This window comes from Electrona antarctica, assembly GCF_951216825.1.
Source record: "Electrona antarctica genome assembly, chromosome: 1".
In the NCBI taxonomy this organism is placed as follows: Eukaryota; Metazoa; Chordata; class Actinopteri; order Myctophiformes; family Myctophidae; genus Electrona; species Electrona antarctica.
The window spans coordinates 26,269,334-26,290,594 of NC_136806.1; the positions used below are offsets into that span (position 1 = coordinate 26,269,334).

Consider the following 21,261-nt stretch of genomic DNA (forward strand, 5'->3'; position numbering starts at 1 on the left):
AATACTGCAAAGGACAGAAAAAACATTCATACAAATACTCTAGCAACACTCACTGCTAGACTAGAGTATATAAAGTAACCAAGTATATTTACTCAAGTACTGTAGTTAAGTGCAATTTTGAGATATTTGTACTTTACTTAAGTAGTTCCAATTTCCAATACTTTTACTTCTACTCTGAGTCTACATTGAGATGCAAATATTATACTTTTACTCCACTACAATTATTTGAAGACTTAAGTTACTCTGTAAATATTGATTATTTTTACAAAACATACATTAAGCAGTTCAACACAATAGGCATATTTATTTCGGCCTTTTTAAATAGTCTAAAGTATAGACGATGTATCAGCTATTTTCAAAATATTTGTATACATTTGAAAATTGGAAATTGCATATTCTGCATAATGCGTTTACTTGTGATGCCAATACTTTTGTACTTTTACTAAAGTATACAAAAGTAAAGAACTTTTACTTGTAACAGAGTATTTCCATATTGAAGTACTAATGTGAGTATTTGTCCACCACTGGCAACACTATAGGCTGTATGTACATTTCACAACATTGCTTGCATAGATCATGTAAAGAAAGTCAAGTAAATAAAGGAGATGTGAAATACCTCAAGAGATTCCTCAGAGTTTGCAAATGCCTCAACAAAGTCAGATGGACTTTTTCTCAGAGTTTGGTCTGCAGGCAGCGTGTTGTCATTGTATGAGCTAACAAACTTGAAATCACTAGTTCTAGATCCCGTCGTCAGGTAGGCGTCATAATTGTAAGTGCTGCGTAAAGTTCCTGTGCCATCAACATCTGCGTAATTAGGAGGGAGATAAGCACTGGGGATGGCGACAGCTCCATCAAACAAAAGTCTAGGCTTTCTCCTGCGACAAAACCTCACACCCAAGATGACAATAATGAAAGTCAGAAAAAAGGTGGACACAGACACAAGCGCAATGATCAGATAAGAAGTCAGTTTTGTGTTGTTTTCATCATAGGACATGTCTTTTAGTTCTGGAACTTCAGCCAAGTTGTCAGAAATAAGTAAATACATGGCACAAGTGGCAGAAAGAGAAGGCTGCCCATTGTCCTTTACTGCCACAATGAGGTTCTGTTTCATGCTGTCAGATTCAGAAATGTCCCGCTGTGTCCTGATCTCTCCGCTGTGGAGACCAATAGTAAAAATTCCTGGATGTGTGGATTTGACAATATGATAAGACAGCCAGGCATTCTGTCCAGAGTCTGTATCAACTGCTATCACTTTGGACACCAATGTTCCCCCTTGAGCACCTTTGGGGACCAGCTCAGTCATGAATGAGGTTCCCTCCAGGGTGGGGTACAGAATTTGAGGAGAGTTGTCATTAACATCTGTTATGAAGACGCTGACAGTCACATTGCTGCTGAGAGGAGGAGAACCGTTGTCTCTGGCGATGACATGGACTTTAAACCTCCTGAACTGTTCAAAATCAAACGACCTCACAGCTTGGATCGCCCCTGTGTCCCCATTAATCGAGAGATAGGAAGACACTGGGGAACCATTAATCTCACCAGGTAAGAGAGAATAAATGACTGTACCGTTTTGCCTCCAGTCTGGGTCTAACGCCGCAACGGAACATAAAGTGGATCCAGGCTTATTATTTTCAGTCACGTAGGAATTGTATGACTGTTCTTCAAACACAGGTGGGTTGTCGTTGACGTCACCGACTGATAACTGAATAGTTTTAGAAGAGGACAGAGGTGGAGAGCCCTCATCAGTGGCAGTGATTGTAATGTTGTAATCAGATACTAGTTCACGGTCCAGTTGTCCGGTGGTCAGTAGAGAATAGTAGTTTTTGATGGATGGAACGAGTTTAAAGGGCAGATTCTGTACAATGGAACAGTGAACCTTTCGATTATTTTCAGAATCTCTATCCTGAACATTAATGATGCCCACCTCTGTACCAGGTAGGACATTCTCTGCTATGGGGTTAATCAGAGTTTTTAATTCAATGACAGGAGCATTATCATTAACATCAATTAAATCAATAATTAGTGTGGAATATGATGTTAATCCTAATCCATCTTTTGCTTTTATTTGTAATTCAAATGAAGACCTTTCTTCATAGTCAACTAGGCCAATTACCTTCACTTCACCATTTTTTTGGTTAAGAGAAAATAAATGCTTATCCTCGTCAGATAAATGATCAAAATCATAAGATACTTCACCATTAACACCTTCATCTGAATCAGTGGCAGTCACTGTGATAACAATTGTGTCTACAGGAGAGTTTTCAGGCAGATTGGCTTTATAGACGGCCTGGCTAAACACTGGGGCGTTATCATTAGCATCCAGTACAGTGACGTGTATGATGACAGTACCTGATCTCTGTGGTGAGCCACCATCGAGAGCTGTAAGCAGTAATGTAACATCCTGCTGTTCTTCCCGATCTAACTCCTTTTCCAAGACTAACTCACTATATTTTCTTCCTCCACTTTTTGTGTTGACATTTAAAATAAAGTGTTCGTTTTTATCTAAAGAATAGGTCTGGACTGAATGTTGTGCTACGTCTAGGTCATGGGCTTCCCCTACTAAGAAACGTGCTCCTTTATCTGCAGATTCCTGTATTTCAATAGTTATTTTGTCTTCATTGAATTGTGGAGAATTATCGTTGATATCTTGTATATGAACACTAATGTGATGCAGTTCTAGAGGATTCTCCAAAACAAGTTCCACCTTTAAAACACATGTCGCCTTCTTGCCACATAGGCCTTCTCTGTCAATCCTTTCGGCGACAATCAACTCGCCAGAATTCAGCTTTATGTCAAAATACCTTTTACGGATTCCCTCGGTATCAATACGTGGATTTCGAGCAGATAATCTTGCAACCTCCAGTCCGAGGTCCTTAGCTATATTCCCAACAACAGATCCACGTTTCATCTCCTCTGGAAAAGAATAGCTTATGTCTCCATTTACGCAGCAAAATGCAAGATAAATCACAGAAACGGCGCAGTATTGCGCAGCAATCCACTCAGTCATCTTCCTCATTTCAAGATCACGCTTGTTAGAAAAGGCAAAAGCCCTATATGTATTTTGACAATTTATAAAGAAATCTCCAATCGACTTTAATATTGTGCTTCCTCCTCCGGGATACTCTATACTGACGAAAAGTCTAGTCTTTGTATTCTTCGATGACTGTGTGGGTGTGGGATAGGCTACATTTGTGAAAAGCAATCATATAGCGACACCAAGTGTGTATATACCAGTAATACCACATCTTGGAATGCGCAAATATAATAATTAAACAGAGTGAAACAAGAGGGGGGACAGAGACAGAGAGACACACAGACCCCCTTTCCACCGGTTGGTTCCCAATGGGAACCAGTTCTTTTTGGTTCTTAAAAAAAATAAAATTTGTAATACAATAAATCGTTGTCTTCATGTAAGTAATCAACTGGTGATAATGTAATATATGTATAGTTTTGCACACTCAATTCATAATTAACGTTCCAATTTTGGAACTCGAACCAAAAAGAACTGAACCCAACCGGCGGAAAAGGGGCCAGAGAGAGAGAGGGGGGGGGGGGGGACAGGCAGGCCTGCCTGCCTGCCTGCGGAATCCAGCTAATTGTGCTATGACTCTCGTTTTATATAAAGCAATAATAAGAGCGGAGATGGAGGACACACACACACACACACACACACACACACACACACACACACACACACACACACACACACACACACACACACACACACACACACACACACACACACACACACACACACACACACACACAATTCAGTGAAATAATGCAGGCAAGAGCTGCGTTTTTATAGCAAAATTAATACTAAAATAAACACGAAGATGGCCTCTTAATTCGGCTACAGAGTTTAAGGCCATTTTTACATGGTATAATAAGTGTTAACATGTGCCTACCTCAGGCGACCCGTCAGAGTCTCCGAATGTCTCAGCAAAGTCAGATGGACTCTTTCTCATAGTCTGGTCTGCAGGCAGCGTGTTGTCATTATAGGATGTGACAAACTTGAAGTCACTGGTTCTAGATCCCGTAGTTAAATAAGCGTCATAGTTGTAGGTGCTGCGTAAAGTTCCTGTCCCGTCAACATCTGCGTAATTAGGAGGGAGATAAGCGCTGGGGATGGCAACCGCTCCATCAAACAACAATCTGGGCTTTCTCCTGTGACAAAACCTCACACCCAGGATGACAATAATGAAGGTTAGAAAGAATGTGGAAACGGACACCAGCGCGATGATCAGATATGAGGTCAGTTGAGAGTTGTTCTCATCGATGGACATGTCCTTTAGTTCTGGAACTTCAGCCAAGTTATCAGAAATAATAAAATACATGGCACAAGTCCCCGAGAGAGAAGGTTGTCCGTTATCTTTCACTGTCACAATAAGGTTCTGTTTCATGCTGTCAGATTCAGAAATGTCCCGCTGTGTCCTGATCTCTCCACTGTGGAGACCAATAGTGAAAAGCCCTGGATCAGTGGACTTGACAATATGATAAGAAAGCCATGCGTTTTGTCCGGAGTCTGCGTCCACTGCAATCACCTTGGACACTAGGGAACCACCACGCGCAGCTTTGGGGACCAATTCTGTCAGGAAAGAGTTGTCCTCTATGGCGGGGTACAGTATTTGAGGAGTGTTGTCATTCACATCCGTTATGAAAACACTGACCGTCACGTTGCTACTGAGTGGAGGAGAACCATTGTCCCTGGCCATCACATGGACTTTAAAGTTCCTAAATTGTTCATAATCAAACGCTCTCACTGCATGAATTCCGCCCGTATCTCCGTTAATTGATAGGTAGAAAGAGACTGGCACACTATTCATCTCACCAGGTAAAAGAGAATAAATCACTGTTCCGTTTTGTCTCCAGTCTGGGTCTCGGGCAGTAACGGAACATAACTTGGAACCTGGTTTATTATTTTCAGTCACGTAAGCGCTGTAGAATTGTTCTTCAAACACAGGTGGGTTGTCATTGACGTCACCTACTGACAACTGAATAGTTTTAGAGGAGGACAGAGGTGGGGATCCCTCGTCAGTCGCAGATATTGTTATATTGTAATCTGACACCAGTTCACGGTCAAGTTCACCCGAAGTTACAATAGAATAATAGTTTTTAATGGATGGAATTAGCTTAAAAGGAACGTTTTGTTGAATGGAGCATCGAACCTGTCGGTTACTATCAGAGTCTCGGTCTTGTACATTAATAATGCCAACCTCTGTGCCAGGGGGCAGGTTCTCTGGAATTAGGGCTGTGAGGGATTTAATTAATATAATAGGGGTGTTGTCGTTTACATCCGTTATTTCAATTAATAGTGTACACGTTGACACTAACCCAAGGCCATCTTTTGCGGTAATTTGCATTTCATAATTGGACAGTTCTTCATAATCAATTGATCCGCTCACTTTTAGTTCACCAGTATTCTGATCCAGAGTGAAAACGTTATTTAAATTATCTGAAATGTGATCAAGTTCGTACGTCACATCTCCATTCACTCCCTCGTCTACATCAGTAGCACTTACTGTAACCACTACAGTATCTAGAGGGGAGTTTTCAGGCAGGCTAGCCTTATAGAGTGCCTGGCTAAACACAGGGGCGTTATCATTAGCATCCAGTACAGTAATATGTATGATTACACTTCCTGATCTCTGAGGTGTACCACCATCTGTAGCGATAAGCACAATAGTTAACTCCTGCTGCTGTTCTCTATCTAGCTCTTTCTCTAAAATTAACTCACTATATTTGCCTCCATCACTTTTACCATGCACGTTTAATTTGAAGTGCTCATTGGTCTGTAGAGTATAGCTTTGAATTGTATTTTGTCCTATGTCGGCATCGTGGGCTTCATCTAACCGAAAGCGGTTTCCTTTAACTGCAGATTCACGTATTTCAAATCTGATTGTATCCTTTTTAAATTGCGGAGAATTGTCGTTTATATCTTGCACGTGAAGGCTAATACGGTGCAACTCTAAAGGATTCTCTATAACAAGCTCTTGTTTTAAAATGCAGGATGCCTTCTTACCACAAAGGCCCTCTCTATCAATCCTGTCGGCAATAAGCAAATCCCCGTTGCTTAGATTAATGTCACAATACCGTTTGTTGTTCCCTTCCGTATCAATACGGGCCTTTCGAGATGATAGCGTGTCCTTCTGAAGCCCTAAATCCTTGTAGTGCAGCAGATTAAGTCAATATATCATAAGAATCGTTCACTTGATCATACAAGCACCAAATTTGGCACACAAGTGCTTTAGAACCTACTCTCTCAGAAAAGTACGTTGTCCACTTGAAAAAACAAAATGGACACCATTTTTCAAGATGGCTGCCTTTCAAAATGGTTTTAAACAGTGTTTGAACTATAGTTTGATTGAATAATCTTATTGTGATGGCCTATACATCGAAATGTATGTTTCTGAGTATGAGAAATCCAATTCTGCATTTAGCAAATCAAAATTATTGAATATTATGATGATACAATGGGAATTAAACGAAAAGCTGGGGCAGATTAAGTCAATATTCCATAAGAATCTTTCACTTGGTGGTACAAGCACCAAATTTGGCACACATGATGTCCAGGATGTACTTTCTATGAAAAGCACCTTATCCAGCTGAAAATCCAAGATGGCTGCCAGTATTCAAGATGGCCGGCTCGTCAAATGCAAGAAAACAAAACAACAAAAAGGTTTTCGAAGTAGAATTTAAATGTGTTAATGATCCAAACATCAAAATGAAAGTATTCTGACTGTAAGAACTTAATGGTGTTGGAATTGAATTTCAATATGGCCGCCAGTTTGCAAGATGCAGCTATTACGTGACTCAAAATTAGCGTTTTCGGAAGCTGTATGATCATAGATATTGTTGAAGGGCAACATCATTCGTTGATCATGCATTAAAATGTATATAAGAGTGATGTCAAAGCACAACCAGGACACACTGGTGACATCACTGCTGTGAGACTCCGCATGGGGTTCAGTGTCGGCTTGTAGCGTAGCTGTAGTTGTGGGTTACTAACTGTTGTAGTGTACTCACTGTAGTTTGTTGTATAGGCTACTTTAGTGTCCTAAATGCTAATTAGCCCTTGTATATATCTCCACTAGAAGTTTAGTTAGTTGTAGTATTGTAGTTAGATAGCCGCACCTGAATTGACAAGATGTGCCAGCGTGGGAGAGCTGAGACAAGGGTAACGGGGCTTCAGTTACCTGGATGGTGTACAGATCGCACAGGACTTAAATGGCACTGGATGAACTGTCGGGCTAGGTGTAGGGGACCAGATGCTTGAACCTAGATCAAGGTTCAAGGTTGGACTTTATTGTTACATCTTATGTACAGGTACATAAGAGTAAAACTTATTTTTTTTTGGCTTCCTTACAGACAATGCAGCGGCATAGATAGCATAGGCTAATATTCAAACAACAAAAAACACAGCAAGCACAGCAAAACAAAGGGATAGAATAAAGAGTGCTAGAAAAATAGTAACATATGTACATGTGCATGTTTCCCTGTAGTAGCAAAGTTAGGTAAACTCTCGCCCTGGTTCTTATCAGTTCGTTCATGTTCATGATTATTTGGGGAAAGAAGCATATTTGCAGTCTATTTCCAGTGGCTTCGAGACTGCGAAAACGTTTTCCATGTGGCAGCATCTCAAACAGTCTGCGGTTGGGATGGCTTGGGTCCCTCATAATTCCACGACGAGCTTTGCTGACACAACGATCGTCATACAGGGCTTCGATGGGGGGAGATCACATCCGCTGCACTGCACTCTTTGAATTTGTGCGTGTCCTTCACCAGGATCAATCTGAATTTCAGCTGCTCTCTTAGTGAAACGCTGGAGTTTCAGTTGCTAAACATTTGCCCGACAATTTTGGTGATACTTTGTACTGTTTTGCCTCAATGTATCCTCACTGCCACCTCCATCATCCAATCTGGATGAGTCTAACATGATGGGCAACAGGTGTATTGCCTGAAATACGGTGAGACTTCAACTCCTCTTTCGTATCTGTTTGACACTTCCTCCAATCAGTTTTAGTAGCGGAACATGTTATACGGTTAAAGGCCGAGGGCTATATCCTTTTACCACCCAACCGTACAAAACATCAAAGCACATTGAAATATGGGATGCATCTAGGTTCAAGCATCTGGTGCCCTACACCTAGCCCGACCATTCATCCAGTGCAAGTCCTGTGCGATCTGTACACCATCCAGGTAACTGAATCCCTGTTACCCTTGTCTCAGCTCTCCCACGCTGACACATCCTGTCAATTCAGGTGCGGCTATCAACTACAATGCTACAACTAACTAAACTTCTATTTGAGATATACAGTATACAGGGGCTTATTAGATAGCATTTAGGACACTAAAGTATACTACAAACTACAGTGAGTATACGACTACAACAGTTAGTAAACCACAACTACAGCTACGTTACAAGCCGACACTGAACCCCATGCTGAGTCTAACAGCAGTGATGTCACCAGTGTGTCCTGGTTGTGCATTTCAATGAATGGTGATGTTGCCCTTCAACAATATCTGTGATCAGACAGCTTCCGAAAACGCAAATTTTGAGTTGCGTAATAGCCCCCATCTTGAAAACTGGCGGCCATATTGGAATTAAATTGACACCATTCAGTTCTTCCAGTCAGAATACATTAATTTGTTTGGATCAATGTGTGGATCACACATTTCTGTTCACTAAAGTTCTACTTATTCATTTGACGAAAACTGGCGGCCATCTTGGATTTTCAGCTGGAAAACGTACTTTTCTTAAAAAGTACATCCTGGACATCAATTGTGCCAAAACTGGTGCTTGTACCACCACATGAAGGATTATTATGGAATATGGACTTAATCTGCCCCACTTCATCGTTTAATTCCCATTGTATCATCAAAATATTAAATAATTTTGATGTTCTAAATGCAGAATTGGATTTCTCATACTCAGTAACATATATTTTGATGTATAGGCCATCAAAATAGGATTTTATAGCTCAATATAACTCGAACACTGTTTAAAACAACCTCGAATGGCGGCCATCTTGAAAAATGGTGTCCATTTTGTTTTTTTCAAGTGGACAACGTACTTTTCTGAGAGAGTAGGTTCTGAAGCACCTGTGTGCCAAATTTGGTGCTTGTATGATCAAGTGAACGATCGTTTCAGTAATCTGCTCCACTATTGGCTATGTTTCCAATAACATAACCGCGTTTCAGCTCCTCTGGAAAGGAATAGGTGACGTCTCCATATACGACTTGCAGAACGAGAAGAAATAATCCTAAACGGCCAACCAGGCCATGCATTATAAATCCTTTGGGTTCCATTATTTTTCGTCTGAAAAAAACAAATACACCAATGGTGCTATTCATACAAATGCTGTCTGACCAAGCCAGTAAAATGGCTGCGTATCAACATGGGAAGATTAGAATGCCTATATATGATGTTCCTTGTTGGAAAATAAAGAAGCCGTGATGTCCATCCAAGCTAGTTGGTGCTGTAAAAAACGTTATAGTGTGATTTGAGATCAGTTAGTGGACAGCGACACTTTGAGTCTGTTCTAGCTATTACATCATATTGATATAACAGGAGTAGTAAAATTGCAAAATAATCCATCGTAGACTATTAACTGAATTCCGTATGTTGTTCAAGTGCTCTAAATAATGTCTAAATTAACAGCTATCGTAAAAAGGATACGGAAATGGTTTGTCTTGTTTCCAGTACTATGGATAGTGGGGGAAAATAACCAATTCAAGAAGCATATAGCCCCCATCCCTATGCAGTTGATGTGTGTGTGTGTGTGTGTGTGTGTGTGTGTGTGTGTGTGTGTGTGTGTGTGTGTGTGTGTGTGTGTGTGTGTGTGTGTGTGTGTGTGTGTGTGTGTGTGTGTGTGTAATCCAGCAAATTGTGTTAGAAATCTCGTTTTGTACAAAGCAATAATTAAGAGTGGAGATGGAGGACACACAGGGATGGAGAGAGAGAGAGAGAGAGAGAGAGAGAGAGAGAGAGAGAGAGAGAGAGAGAGAGAGAGAGAGAGAGAGAGAGAGAGAGAGAGACGAGTGTGATTTTCCAGCATCATGGACAGCAGCCATTCACCAGTAGCAGAGGCAAGCTGTCTCTTTAGCAAACTGATTACTAAAAGTAAATAAATACGTAGATGGCCTCTTAATTTCAAATTTGGCTCCAGAGTTTAAGGTCATTTTTACATGGTATAAGAAGTGTTAACATGTGCCTACCTCAGGCGACCCGTCAGAGTCTCCGAAAGTCTCAGCAAAGTCAGATGGACTCTTTCTCATAGTCTGGTCTGCAGGCAGCGTGTTGTCATTATAGGATGTGACAAACTTGAAGTCACTGGTTCTAGATCCCGTAGTTAAATAAGCGTCATAGTTGTAGGTGCTGCGTAAAGTTCCTGTCCCGTCAACATCTGCGTAATTAGGAGGTAGATAAGCGCTGGGGATGGCAACCGCTCCATCAAACAACAATCTGGGCTTTCTCCTGTGACAAAACCTCACACCCAGGATGACAATAATGAAGGTTAGAAAGAATGTGGAAACGGACACCAGCGCGATGATCAGATATGAGGTCAGTTGAGAGTTGTTCTCATCGATGGACATGTCCTTTAGTTCTGGAACTTCAGCCAAGTTATCAGAAATAATAAAGTACATGGCACAAGTGCCAGAGAGAGAAGGTTGTCCGTTATCTTTCACTGTCACAATAAGGTTCTGTTTCATGCTGTCAGATTCAGAAATGTCCCGCTGTGTCCTGATCTCTCCACTGTGGAGACCAATAGTGAAAAGCCCTGGATCAGTGGACTTGACAATATGATAAGAAAGCCATGCGTTTTGTCCGGAGTCTGCGTCCACTGCAATCACCTTGGACACTAGGGAGCCACCGCGCGCAGCTTTGGGGACCAATTCTGTCAGGAAAGAGTTGTCCTCTATGGTGGGGTACAGAATTTGAGGAGAGTTGTCATTCACATCCGTTATGAAGACACTGACCGTCACGTTGCTACTGAGTGGAGGAGAACCGTTGTCCCTGGCCATCACATGGACTTTAAAGTTTCTAAATTGTTCATAATCAAACGCTCTCACTGCATGAATTCGCCCCGTATCTCCGTTAATTGATAGGTAGAAAGAGACTGGCACACTATTCACCTCACCAGGTAAAAGAGAATAAATCGCTGTGCCGTTTTGTCTCCAGTCTGGGTCTCGGGCAGTAACGGAACATAAATTGGAACCTGGTTTATTATTTTCAGTCACGTAAGCGCTGTAGAATTGTTCTTCAAACACAGGTGGGTTGTCATTGACGTCGCCTACTGACAACTGAATAGTTTTAGAGGAGGACAGAGGTTGGGATCCCTCATCAGTGGCAGATATTGTTATATTGTATTCTGACACCAGTTCACGGTCAAGTTCGCCCGTAGTTACAATAGAATAATAGTTTTTAATGGATGGAATTAGCTTAAAAGGAACGTTTTGTTGAATGGAGCATCGAACCTGTCGGTTACTCTCAGAGTCTCGGTCTTGTACATTAATAATGCCAACCTCTGTGCCAGGGGGCAGGTTCTCTGGAATTAGGGTTGTTAAAGATTTAATGAATATGACAGGGGGATTGTCGTTTACATCCGTTATTTCAATTAATAGTGTACACGTTGACACTAATCCAGGGCCATCTTTTGCGGTAATTTGCATTTCATAATTGGACAGCTCTTCATAATCTATTGTTCCGCTCACTTTTACTTCACCGGTATTCTGATCCAGAGAGAAAACGTTATTTAAATTATCTGAAATGTGATCAAGTTCGTACGTCACATCTCCATTCACTCCCTCGTCTGCATCAGTAGCACTTACTGTAACCACTACAGTATCTAGAGGAGAGTTTTCAGGCAGGCTAGCCTTATAAACTGCCTGGCTAAACACAGGGGCATTATCATTAGCATCCATTACAGTAATGTGTATGATTACACTTCCTGATCTCTGAGGTGTACCACCATCTGTAGCGATAAGCACAATAGTTAACTCCTGCTGCTGTTCTCTATCTAGCTCTTTCTCTAAAATTAATTCACTATATTTGCCTCCACCAGTTTTACCGTGCACGTTTAATTTGAAGTGCTCATTGGTCTGTAGAGTATAGCTTTGAATTGTATTTTGTCCTATGTCGGTGTAGAGGGTTCAGAAATAGCCTCTATTGTAGTTTTGCACTAAAACATACACCCCCCATTTTTAAAGATTTATTAGAACTATTCTAACATAATTGACACTTTTCTATGAGATGCCACATCTTATTAGACTTCCTAGTCAATAGATGGCGCTCATGCGCTTCTGTGAATCATAGAGGAACTGCCTATAGTCTCGGTCCCGCACATGCGCAGTCAGTAATAAACCGCTGCAGACCGAGCTACGCAACACTAAAGAATGTGTCCCATTCCTCGTTTTTCACAGGTATAAATATCTATATATCTAAACATGCCTAATGATGTTGAAACTACTGTGAACTGTCAGTGACATGTTTTGTAACGTTTTGAGTGTACTTGAAGTGAGTTTGGACCAGTAGTTTTATTGTTTTGATTGAGTTGAATAATGGCTGCTGCCAGGTAGTTAGCCAGGTGGTTTTACACTGTGTTACAACACAGACAGCACACGTGGTGCGCATGCGCACGCACGTGTGTGCGTGCGTGCGTGTCGGGATGAAAACGTGTTCTTTTGAATGTGTATTATTGATTGTTATGATGATAAATGGAATCTGAGTGTTCTGACTACAGTATTAAGTGTGTATGTTGAGAGTAAGAATACAGATTGATATTGTGTCAAAAGGGTTATAAAGTGCACAATACTTTATTTTTGGTTTCATGAAGGATACAGTTTATTTTTGATTTATTTGGTTTATTGTCTTTTGTATTTTTGGAGCTATTGTGAAGTAAGATGTCTGTTATTATTTTGATATATTTTATTACTGAATGTTGATACATTGAGTCAGTAATAAACCGCTGCAGACCGAGCTACGCAACACTAAAGAATGTGTCCCATTCCTCGTTTTTCACAGATCCACAGCGCATTCAAGCCTGTGTATCGCTTGTACCGACCCAGACTCCCCTAGGTCTGAGGCCGGTAACAATTGGGGGCTCGTCCGGGATACAGCGCCACCTAGCTGGGAAAGTGGGAACTGCCACGGAGAGAACCTGTGTCTAAAGCTTCAGGGAAGGCTGCATTGCTGTGCGTCATCCAGAGAGTAGAGACCACGGGCGCTAAAGATGGCTACTACCACAACCCCACGAAGGATGCTGATATTCACGATCCAAAAGAGACTCTTAGCCTTGAGTACCAGTCAGCTACAGACTGTTGCCAGTGCTGTTGATGAATACAGAGACGCTGAGGAGCTCGCGGCTTTGAGTGAACCAGAACTGTTTGATTTGATTGTCGACTACCTGAAAGGTGACAAGTTGAAAGAAATGGAGGATGAAGGCATGTCACAAATCCTTCCCCTCAACGACATGATCGATGACATGTTCCGACTCCTGGATGGAAGAGGTACTGTGGAAGGAGCTGACGTGAGAGTGGTTGAGACTGCACCTCTCCAGACAGAAGATGCAGCGACTCAACAGACCAGTTCAACTACAGCGACCATGGACAGTCACCTGCTGTCCCCACCCAGGGAAAGAGACATTCACGCACCTCCACCGACTATGGACAGAGACACTAGCACACCAACCAGGAACCTTGCCACTACATCGCCAGCCAGATCCATCACCAACAGTGCAGGTGGTGCCCCTCCTGGCCGTGCCAGTCCGTCCTCCAGTAGTGGTGAGCAGGTGGTGAGACTTACTGATGTAGCTGCTCTGTTTCCACGCAGAGAGTTTAAACTTTATGGTGGACAGATTTCTGACACAGGGTCTGAAATGTCATTCAGTAGCCTTTGTAAACAGATGGATGAAGGGTTACATGAAGGGTTTAGTGAGTCAGAGGTTATCCGCACTGTGCTTAAGATCACTAAACCTGGTACATTCAGAGAAATGTTAACTAACAAAGATGACCTTACTATGAGTGAGTTAAAACGGTTTCTCCGTTCCCATATCAGAGACAAAAACAGCACTGAGCTTTTTCAGGAGCTTAGTACTGCCAGACAGCAAGACAAAGAGGGCCCACAGCAATTTTTGTACAGAATCATGGGTCTAAAACAGAGAGTTGTTTTTGAGTCACAACAGCCAGGTGCAGATTTTTGTTATGACAGAAAGCTTGTTCAGGGTACATTCCTTCACACACTCTACCAAGGGTTGAATGAAAAAAATAACCATGTCAGATGTGATCTCAAACCTTTCCTCACAGACTTGCAGGTTAATGATGACCTTCTCCTAGAACAGATCACTAAGTCCACCAGTGAGGAGGCAGAGAGGTTAAGACGCCTTGGTACTGTGATTAAACCCCGACCAGTGACTGTAAGTACAGCTCAGACTGAGCAGACTGACCAGACTAAACAGACCAAAGTTGACTCTGAATTACAGGCTAACCGTGCTGCCATTCTAGAACTGACCGCACAAGTGTCCTCACTGACCAAACATTTTGCCCAGGTTCTCAAACCCACAGAATCTGCGACTCCTGTGAACCCAGATCCACCCCCGAACCGACCCTCAATTCGACCCCAAACAGCTGAGACGAGGGGCCGATGTCAGGACTGTGTGCAAAAGAACATTAAACATTGTCCTCACTGTTTCATATGTGGTCAGGAAGGACATAGAGCCGTTGGCTGTCTGCAGAGAAAGGCATCGGGAAACGAGAGGAGGTCACTGGAGTGAGGCTGCCAGTGACCGTCGCCAGTAACAAGTCTCCAGTACAGGTTAACTCAGTTGAAATAGTAAACCCAGGAAAACCAACTACACAGTGCCAGCCAACACCAAGAAAACGTGTAGCACAACTAATTGGCAAGCGATGTATGGTCTCATGTACAATCAATGGGGTCCCTCTCCAAATGCTGCTCGACTCAGGGGCCCAAGTGACTATGGTGGGGAGAGCGTGGGTAGAGGAAGCATTGCCTAGTGTCAAAATACAGCCACTCTCATCCCTATTCACAGATAAACCCCTCAAAATATCTGCAGCAAATGGCACGGCGGTTCCATTTGATGGATGGGCTTACGTTGACTTACAGATACACAGTGAGAACCATGGACATGCTGACATACAGGTGCCCATATTAATCAGTCAGAACTGTGTTAACTGTCCCCTGTTAGGTAGCAATGTCATTGCAGAGATGATCAAAGAGAACACAGAACAGGTGGATCTGACTGCAATACTGAAGGAAGCCATGAGTGTCAGTGAAAGCACAGTGGAAACCCTTATTTCTGTTCTCCAGATGCTGCCCCCTGATGAAACACCTCCTCAGTACACTGTGCGAGTTGGGAAGAAAGGACTAACTATCCCTTCTGGTCAAATATGTGAGGTGAAGTGCAGAGTCAGAGCATGGCCCCGTGGCGGAACAATGCTATTTGAGCCGAGCCCAGAGAACAACTGCCCTGAGGGTTTAGACCCCTTTCCCACTTTAGTAGATGTCCCCAATGGCACATCTAAAACCGCCAAAATCCCTATTCAGAATTTCACTAAACATGACATCTATCTGTCACAGAGAACCATTTTAGGCACACTAGAGGAAATTACTGAGGCCAAACCCATTAACCATTCCTCCAACAACCCAAAGCCCATAAACCGTTCCACTGTTCAAACCTGCTCCGCTCTGACTCCAGATAAATGGCACCCGCCTATTGAAGTGTCACACCTCGAAGAGGAGGAACAGGAGATAGCCAGAGACATGTTATACGACGAGTCAGATGCCTTTGCAAAGGATGACTCTGACATAGGTTGCATCCCAAACCTACAACTCAAAATTCAGCTAAATGATGAGACACCAGTCCAAAAACGCTACAATGCAATCCCGAAACCCCTGTACAGAGAAGTAAAAGAATATGTGCAGAACCTGCTTGACCATGGCTGGATAAGAAAGTCCACTTCACCGTACTCATCCCCCGTGGTTTGTGTCCGAAAAAAAGATAAGAGCTTGCGTCTATGCATTGACTTCAGGGAGTTAAACCGCAAAACTGTCCCTGACCGTCATCCGCTCCCACGCATTCAAGACCTGCTGGATAACCTGGGAGGCTACTCCTGGTTCTCAATACTCGACCAAGGCAGCGCATACCACCAGGGCTTTGTTGATGAGAGTTCCAGGCACCTGACCGCTTTTAGTACTCCTTGGGGATTATATGAGTGGCTTCGCCTACCCTTTGGCCTTACCAACGCCCCAGCGGCCTTTCAAAGATGTATGGAGGGTGTCTTCGATGGCATGAGGGATGAATGCTGTTCTCCCTATTTGGACGACGTTCTTTGTTTTTCTAAATCATTCCAAGACCACGTGGAGGACCTGAGGCGAGTGCTCCGCCGCCTGCGAGAGCATGGCATCAAGTTACGTCCAAAGAAATGTGAGCTGTTCAGACGAGAAGTGAGATACATCGGACGCCTAGTGACAAGTGAAGGTGTCCAGATAGACCCTAAAGACCTGGAAGCAGTGCTGCAGCAAAAAGAGAGAGAGCCAAAGAATGTGGGAGAAGTCAGAAGTCTGTTAGGTTTCCTAGGCTATTACAGATCCTACATACAGGACTTTTCCAGGATTGCACGGCCACTATTCAAGCTTGCAGAGGGTCCCAGTCTGCCCAACCAGAGACCCGTTAAAGATAACAACAACATTGCACACAAAAGAAAAGTCACAAAGTCTGGCCAGCTCCCCTCTAATACACCTGTCCAGTGGACCCCCGAACACAGTGCTGTCGTCTCTCGCCTCGTAGACATGTTGACCAATCCACCCATTTTAGCCTACCCAGATTGTAATTTGCCCTTTGTGTTAAATACTGACGCATCCAATGAAGGTCTGGGGGCTGTGCTCTATCAGCAGCAGGGGGGGAAACTCCGCGTCATCGCTTATGGATCCAGAACACTCACGCCTGCAGAAAAGAATTACCATCTCCATTCTGGCAAGCTCGAGTTTCTGGCATTGAAGTGGGCCATCTGCGATAAGTTCCGGGATTATCTCTACTATGCACCCACGTTCACCGTGTACACAGACAATAACCCCCTTACTTATGTGTTGAGCACAGCCAAACTCAACGCCGTCGGACATCGCTGGGTGGGTGAGTTGGCAGATTTCCACTTCACCATAAAATACAGGCCAGGCAAGTCGAATGCTGACGCCGACACACTGTCACGGTACCCAGTAAAGATTCATGGTCACATAGGGGAGTACACTGAAACTCTGCCCCCGGATGTAGTTTCCACCATATGGCAGGGGAACAAAGCAGTGGCTGAGAAGGATGTGCCATGGATGGCTGCACTGCAACTCTCTTCTGGTGGTGACGACGATCCCCCTGTGACAATCCCCACTATCACCCCAGAAGACATCAGAGCTGCCCAAAAGGAGGATGCAGCAATCTCTGAGGTGATGACGTTGAAGAGGAGGGGATGGAACCCCAATGACAAAGACAAAAGACAAATGCCACAAGAGACAAGGAGACTAGTACATGAATGGAACAGACTCAAACTGGACAAAGGAATTCTATACAGGCAAGCAGGAAAATGGAAACAGCTTGTTCTACCCAGTAAGCTGAAGTCTACTGTGCTCAAACACCTGCATGACGACATGGGTCATGTCGGGGCTGACAAAGTTATCCACCTGGCAAGGCAAAGGTTCTATTGGCCATTCATGCAACGTGAAATAGAACATTATGTCATCCGCCAGTGCTCCTGTATTAAGCAGAAACGACCCACCATCCCAGAAAAAGCACCCATGGGTTCAATCACGACCAGTGCCCCATTTGAGCTTATTTCTATTGATTACCTCCACCTAGAGCCAAGTAAAGGAGGCTTTGAGTACATTTTAGTCCTGGTAGATCACTTCACCCGCTTCGCACAAGCCTACCCGACTAAGAATAAGTCAGGCAAAACAGCAGCTGAGAAAATCTTCAGTGATTTTATCCCACGATTCTCTTACCCTGAAAAGTTACACCATGATCAGGGACGGGAATTCGAGAACAATCTATTCCAGCGACTCCAACAGCTGTCTGGCATTTCCCATTCTCGAACCACCCCATACCACCCGCAGGGGAACCCGGTGGAACGCCTGAATAGAACACTGTTACAGATGCTCCGCACTCTCCAAGAGGAAAGAAAAGCTGAGTGGAAAGACCACTTGCCCCACATCGTCCATGCGTACAACTGTACGAGACATGAAGCAACTGGCTATTCGCCATTCTTTCTCCTCTATGGAAGATCCCCACGTTTGCCTATTGACTTAGTCTTTAATCTGAGAACGGAGGAAGATGTGTCGAGTCGACAGGAGTTTGCACAGAAATGGGCTTCTCGGATGCAGGAGGCTTACAGGATCGCCTCGGAGAATAGCCAGAAGAGCTCTGCAAAAGGAAAAAAATACTACGACCGTGGTGTTAAAGGGATTGCACTTCAGCCAGGAGATCGTGTGCTGGTCAGGAACCTGTCCGAGAGAGGTGGACCTGGCAAACTCCGTGCTTACTGGGAGGAGAAGGTTCACAGAGTCATTGAACGGGTGGGAGACGGGCCTGTGTACAAAGTTCAAGCAGAAAAGGGAGAACGAACTATCCGCGTTCTGCACCGTAACCTCCTGTTATCTGTAAATGACTTACCATTCGAACAAGATGAGCAACCCTGTCATACGCAAAAGAAACAGAGAAAGCAGAGAGACAAACGGACTAACAACAGAGAAGCAGCTGAGCAGGAATCAGATGATTCTGCTGAAGAGGAAGGATATTCCTACAACCTCCGACCGTTACCTGTGTACACAAGGAGGACAGTCAGACATCAGGCGCCTCAACCTGAACCACACAGTCATCTCAGAGCTGTAGCACCAGAATTCCAACCTCCGAGACAAACAACAGAACCAGATGATATGCATCAGCAGGAGGAAGCTGTTCCAGTTGTTGTACCAGCATCAGCACAAGCACCAACACCAGCTGACACGCTGCCTGCTGAGAATGTCCAGGAACAACCTGTGATGGATGACAACGAGGGTGATACAGGTCCAGGGGTGCCAGAGGATATGGTTGAACCTGACATAGAGACACGAGGTGGAGAGGAACTGCCTGCGAGGAGGTCCACCCGGACTGTAAAACCCAGAGACAGATTCACATATGAACATTTCGGACAGCCGTCATACCAGAATTGGAGGCCCGAAGCAAACGCCATGTTCACATGTGTGCCTTACCCCATGACCCCTTACCCAGTCCTGCCCCAAACCTACTACTACCCTACCCCAACTGAATGGACTTATTAGATTTAGGACAGAGGACTTACATAGGATTTGACATTGACGTTCACTGACTTGACAGACTTGGACTAACTCCAATGAACCTCACTAGACACTACACAGACTAGACTGATGACCTTTTTCCTGACTAACTTGACTACTTATTGTTGTTTAGTTCTAGATGTCAGGAGACATCTCTTAAAGCAGGGGAGAGTGTAGAGGGTTCAGAAATAGCCTCTATTGTAGTTTTGCACTAAAACATACACCCCCCATTTTTAAAGATTTATTAGAACTATTCTAACATAATTGACACTTTTCTATGAGATGCCACATCTTATTAGACTTCCTAGTCAATAGATGGCGCTCATGCGCTTCTGTGAATCATAGAGGAACTGCCTATAGTCTCGGTCCCGCACATGCGCAGTCAGTAATAAACCGCTGCAGACCGAGCTACGCAACACTAAAGAATGTGTCCCATTCCTCGTTTTTCACAGGTATAAATATCTATATATCTAAACATGCCTAATGATGTTGAAACTACTGTGAACTGTCAGTGACATGTTTTGTAACGTTTTGAGTGTACTTGAAGTGAGTTTGGACCAGTAGTTTTATTGTTTTGATTGAGTTGAATAATGGCTGCTGCCAGGTAGTTAGCCAGGTGGTTTTACACTGTGTTACAACACAGACAGCACACGTGGTGCGCATGCGCACGCACGTGTGTGCGTGCGTGCGTGTCGGGATGAAAACGTGTTCTTTTGAATGTGTATTATTGATTGTTATGATGATAAATGGAATCTGAGTGTTCTGACTACAGTATTAAGTGTGTATGTTGAGAGTAAGAATACAGATTGATATTGTGTCAAAAGGGTTATAAAGTGCACAATACTTTATTTTTGGTTTCATGAAGGATACAGTTTATTTTTGATTTATTTGGTTTATTGTCTTTTGTATTTTTGGAGCTATTGTGAAGTAAGATGTCTGTTATTATTTTGATATATTTTATTACTGAATGTTGATACATTGAGTCAGTAATAAACCGCTGCAGACCGAGCTACGCAACACTAAAGAATGTGTCCCATTCCTCGTTTTTCACAGATCCACAGCGCATTCAAGCCTGTGTATCGCTTGTACCGACCCAGACTCCCCTAGGTCTGAGGCCGGTAACATCGGCATCGTGGGCTTCATCTAACCGAAAGCGGTTTTCCTTAGCTGTGGACTCATGTATTTCAAATTTGATTGTATCCTTTTTAAATTGAGGGGAATTGTCGTTTATATCTTGCACGTGAAGGCTAATACGGTGCAACTCTAAAGGATTCTCTATAACAAGCTCTTGTTTTAAAATGCAGGATGCCTTCTTACCACAAAGGCCCTCTCTATCAATCCTGTCGGCAATAAGCAAATCCCCGTTGCTTAGATTAATGTCACAATACCGTTTGTTGTTCCCTTCCGTATCAATACGGGCCTTTCGAGATGATAGTTTGTCCACCTGAAGCCCTAAATCCTTGGCTATGTTTCCAATAACATAACCGCGTTTCAGCTCCTCTGGAAAGGAATAGGTGACGTCTCCATATACGACTTGCAGCACGAGAAGAAATAATCCTAAACGGGCAACCAGGCCATGCATTATAAATCCTTTGTCCTCCATTATTTTTCGTCTGATAAAACAAATACACCAATGATGCTATTCATACAAATGGCTGCGTATCAACATGGGAAGATTAGAATGCCTATACGACGTTCCTTTTTGGAAAATAAAGAAGCCGTGGTGTCCATCCAAGCTAGTTGGTGCTGTGTAAAAATACGTAATAGCGTGATTTGAGATCAGTTAGTGGACAGCGACCCTTCGAGTCTGTTACAGCTATTACATCATATTGATAACATGAGTAGTAAAATGTAAAACAATCCATCTAGCTTAACGGAATTTCCTTTGACAATAAAACTGAATATGTTGTTCTAGTGCTCTAATTAAT

The 21,261-nt window shown here is 43.2% G+C and overlaps 4 protein-coding genes across 4 annotated transcripts in view; all 4 read right to left on the reverse strand.

The window, feature by feature from the left end:
• Positions 1–21,261, reverse strand: part of LOC306919690 (protocadherin beta-15-like) — a gene marked incomplete at both ends in the record, with an annotated part of 333,762 nt that overhangs the window by 122,469 nt on the left and 190,032 nt on the right. The gene's annotated exons all lie outside the window — the stretch shown is intronic.
• On the reverse strand, positions 575–2,938 carry LOC306926884 (protocadherin gamma-A11-like; the record flags this gene model as incomplete). Its single annotated transcript, XM_079506382.1, has 1 exon — positions 575–2,938. The coding sequence occupies exon 1, from the start codon at positions 2,906–2,908 to the stop codon at positions 575–577; it is 2,334 nt and encodes a 777-aa protein (XP_079362508.1). The 5' UTR covers positions 2,909–2,938.
• Positions 3,894–8,770, reverse strand: LOC306926891 (protocadherin gamma-A11-like; the record flags this gene model as incomplete). Its single annotated transcript, XM_079506395.1, has 2 exons — positions 3,894–6,164; positions 8,753–8,770. The coding sequence occupies 2 exons, from the start codon at positions 8,768–8,770 to the stop codon at positions 3,894–3,896; spliced, it is 2,289 nt and encodes a 762-aa protein (XP_079362521.1).
• On the reverse strand, positions 10,204–20,915 carry LOC306926900 (protocadherin beta-16-like; the record flags this gene model as incomplete). Its single annotated transcript, XM_079506408.1, has 2 exons — positions 10,204–12,134; positions 20,423–20,915. 2 exons carry the CDS (start codon positions 20,913–20,915, stop codon positions 10,204–10,206), a joined length of 2,424 nt encoding a protein of 807 aa, XP_079362534.1.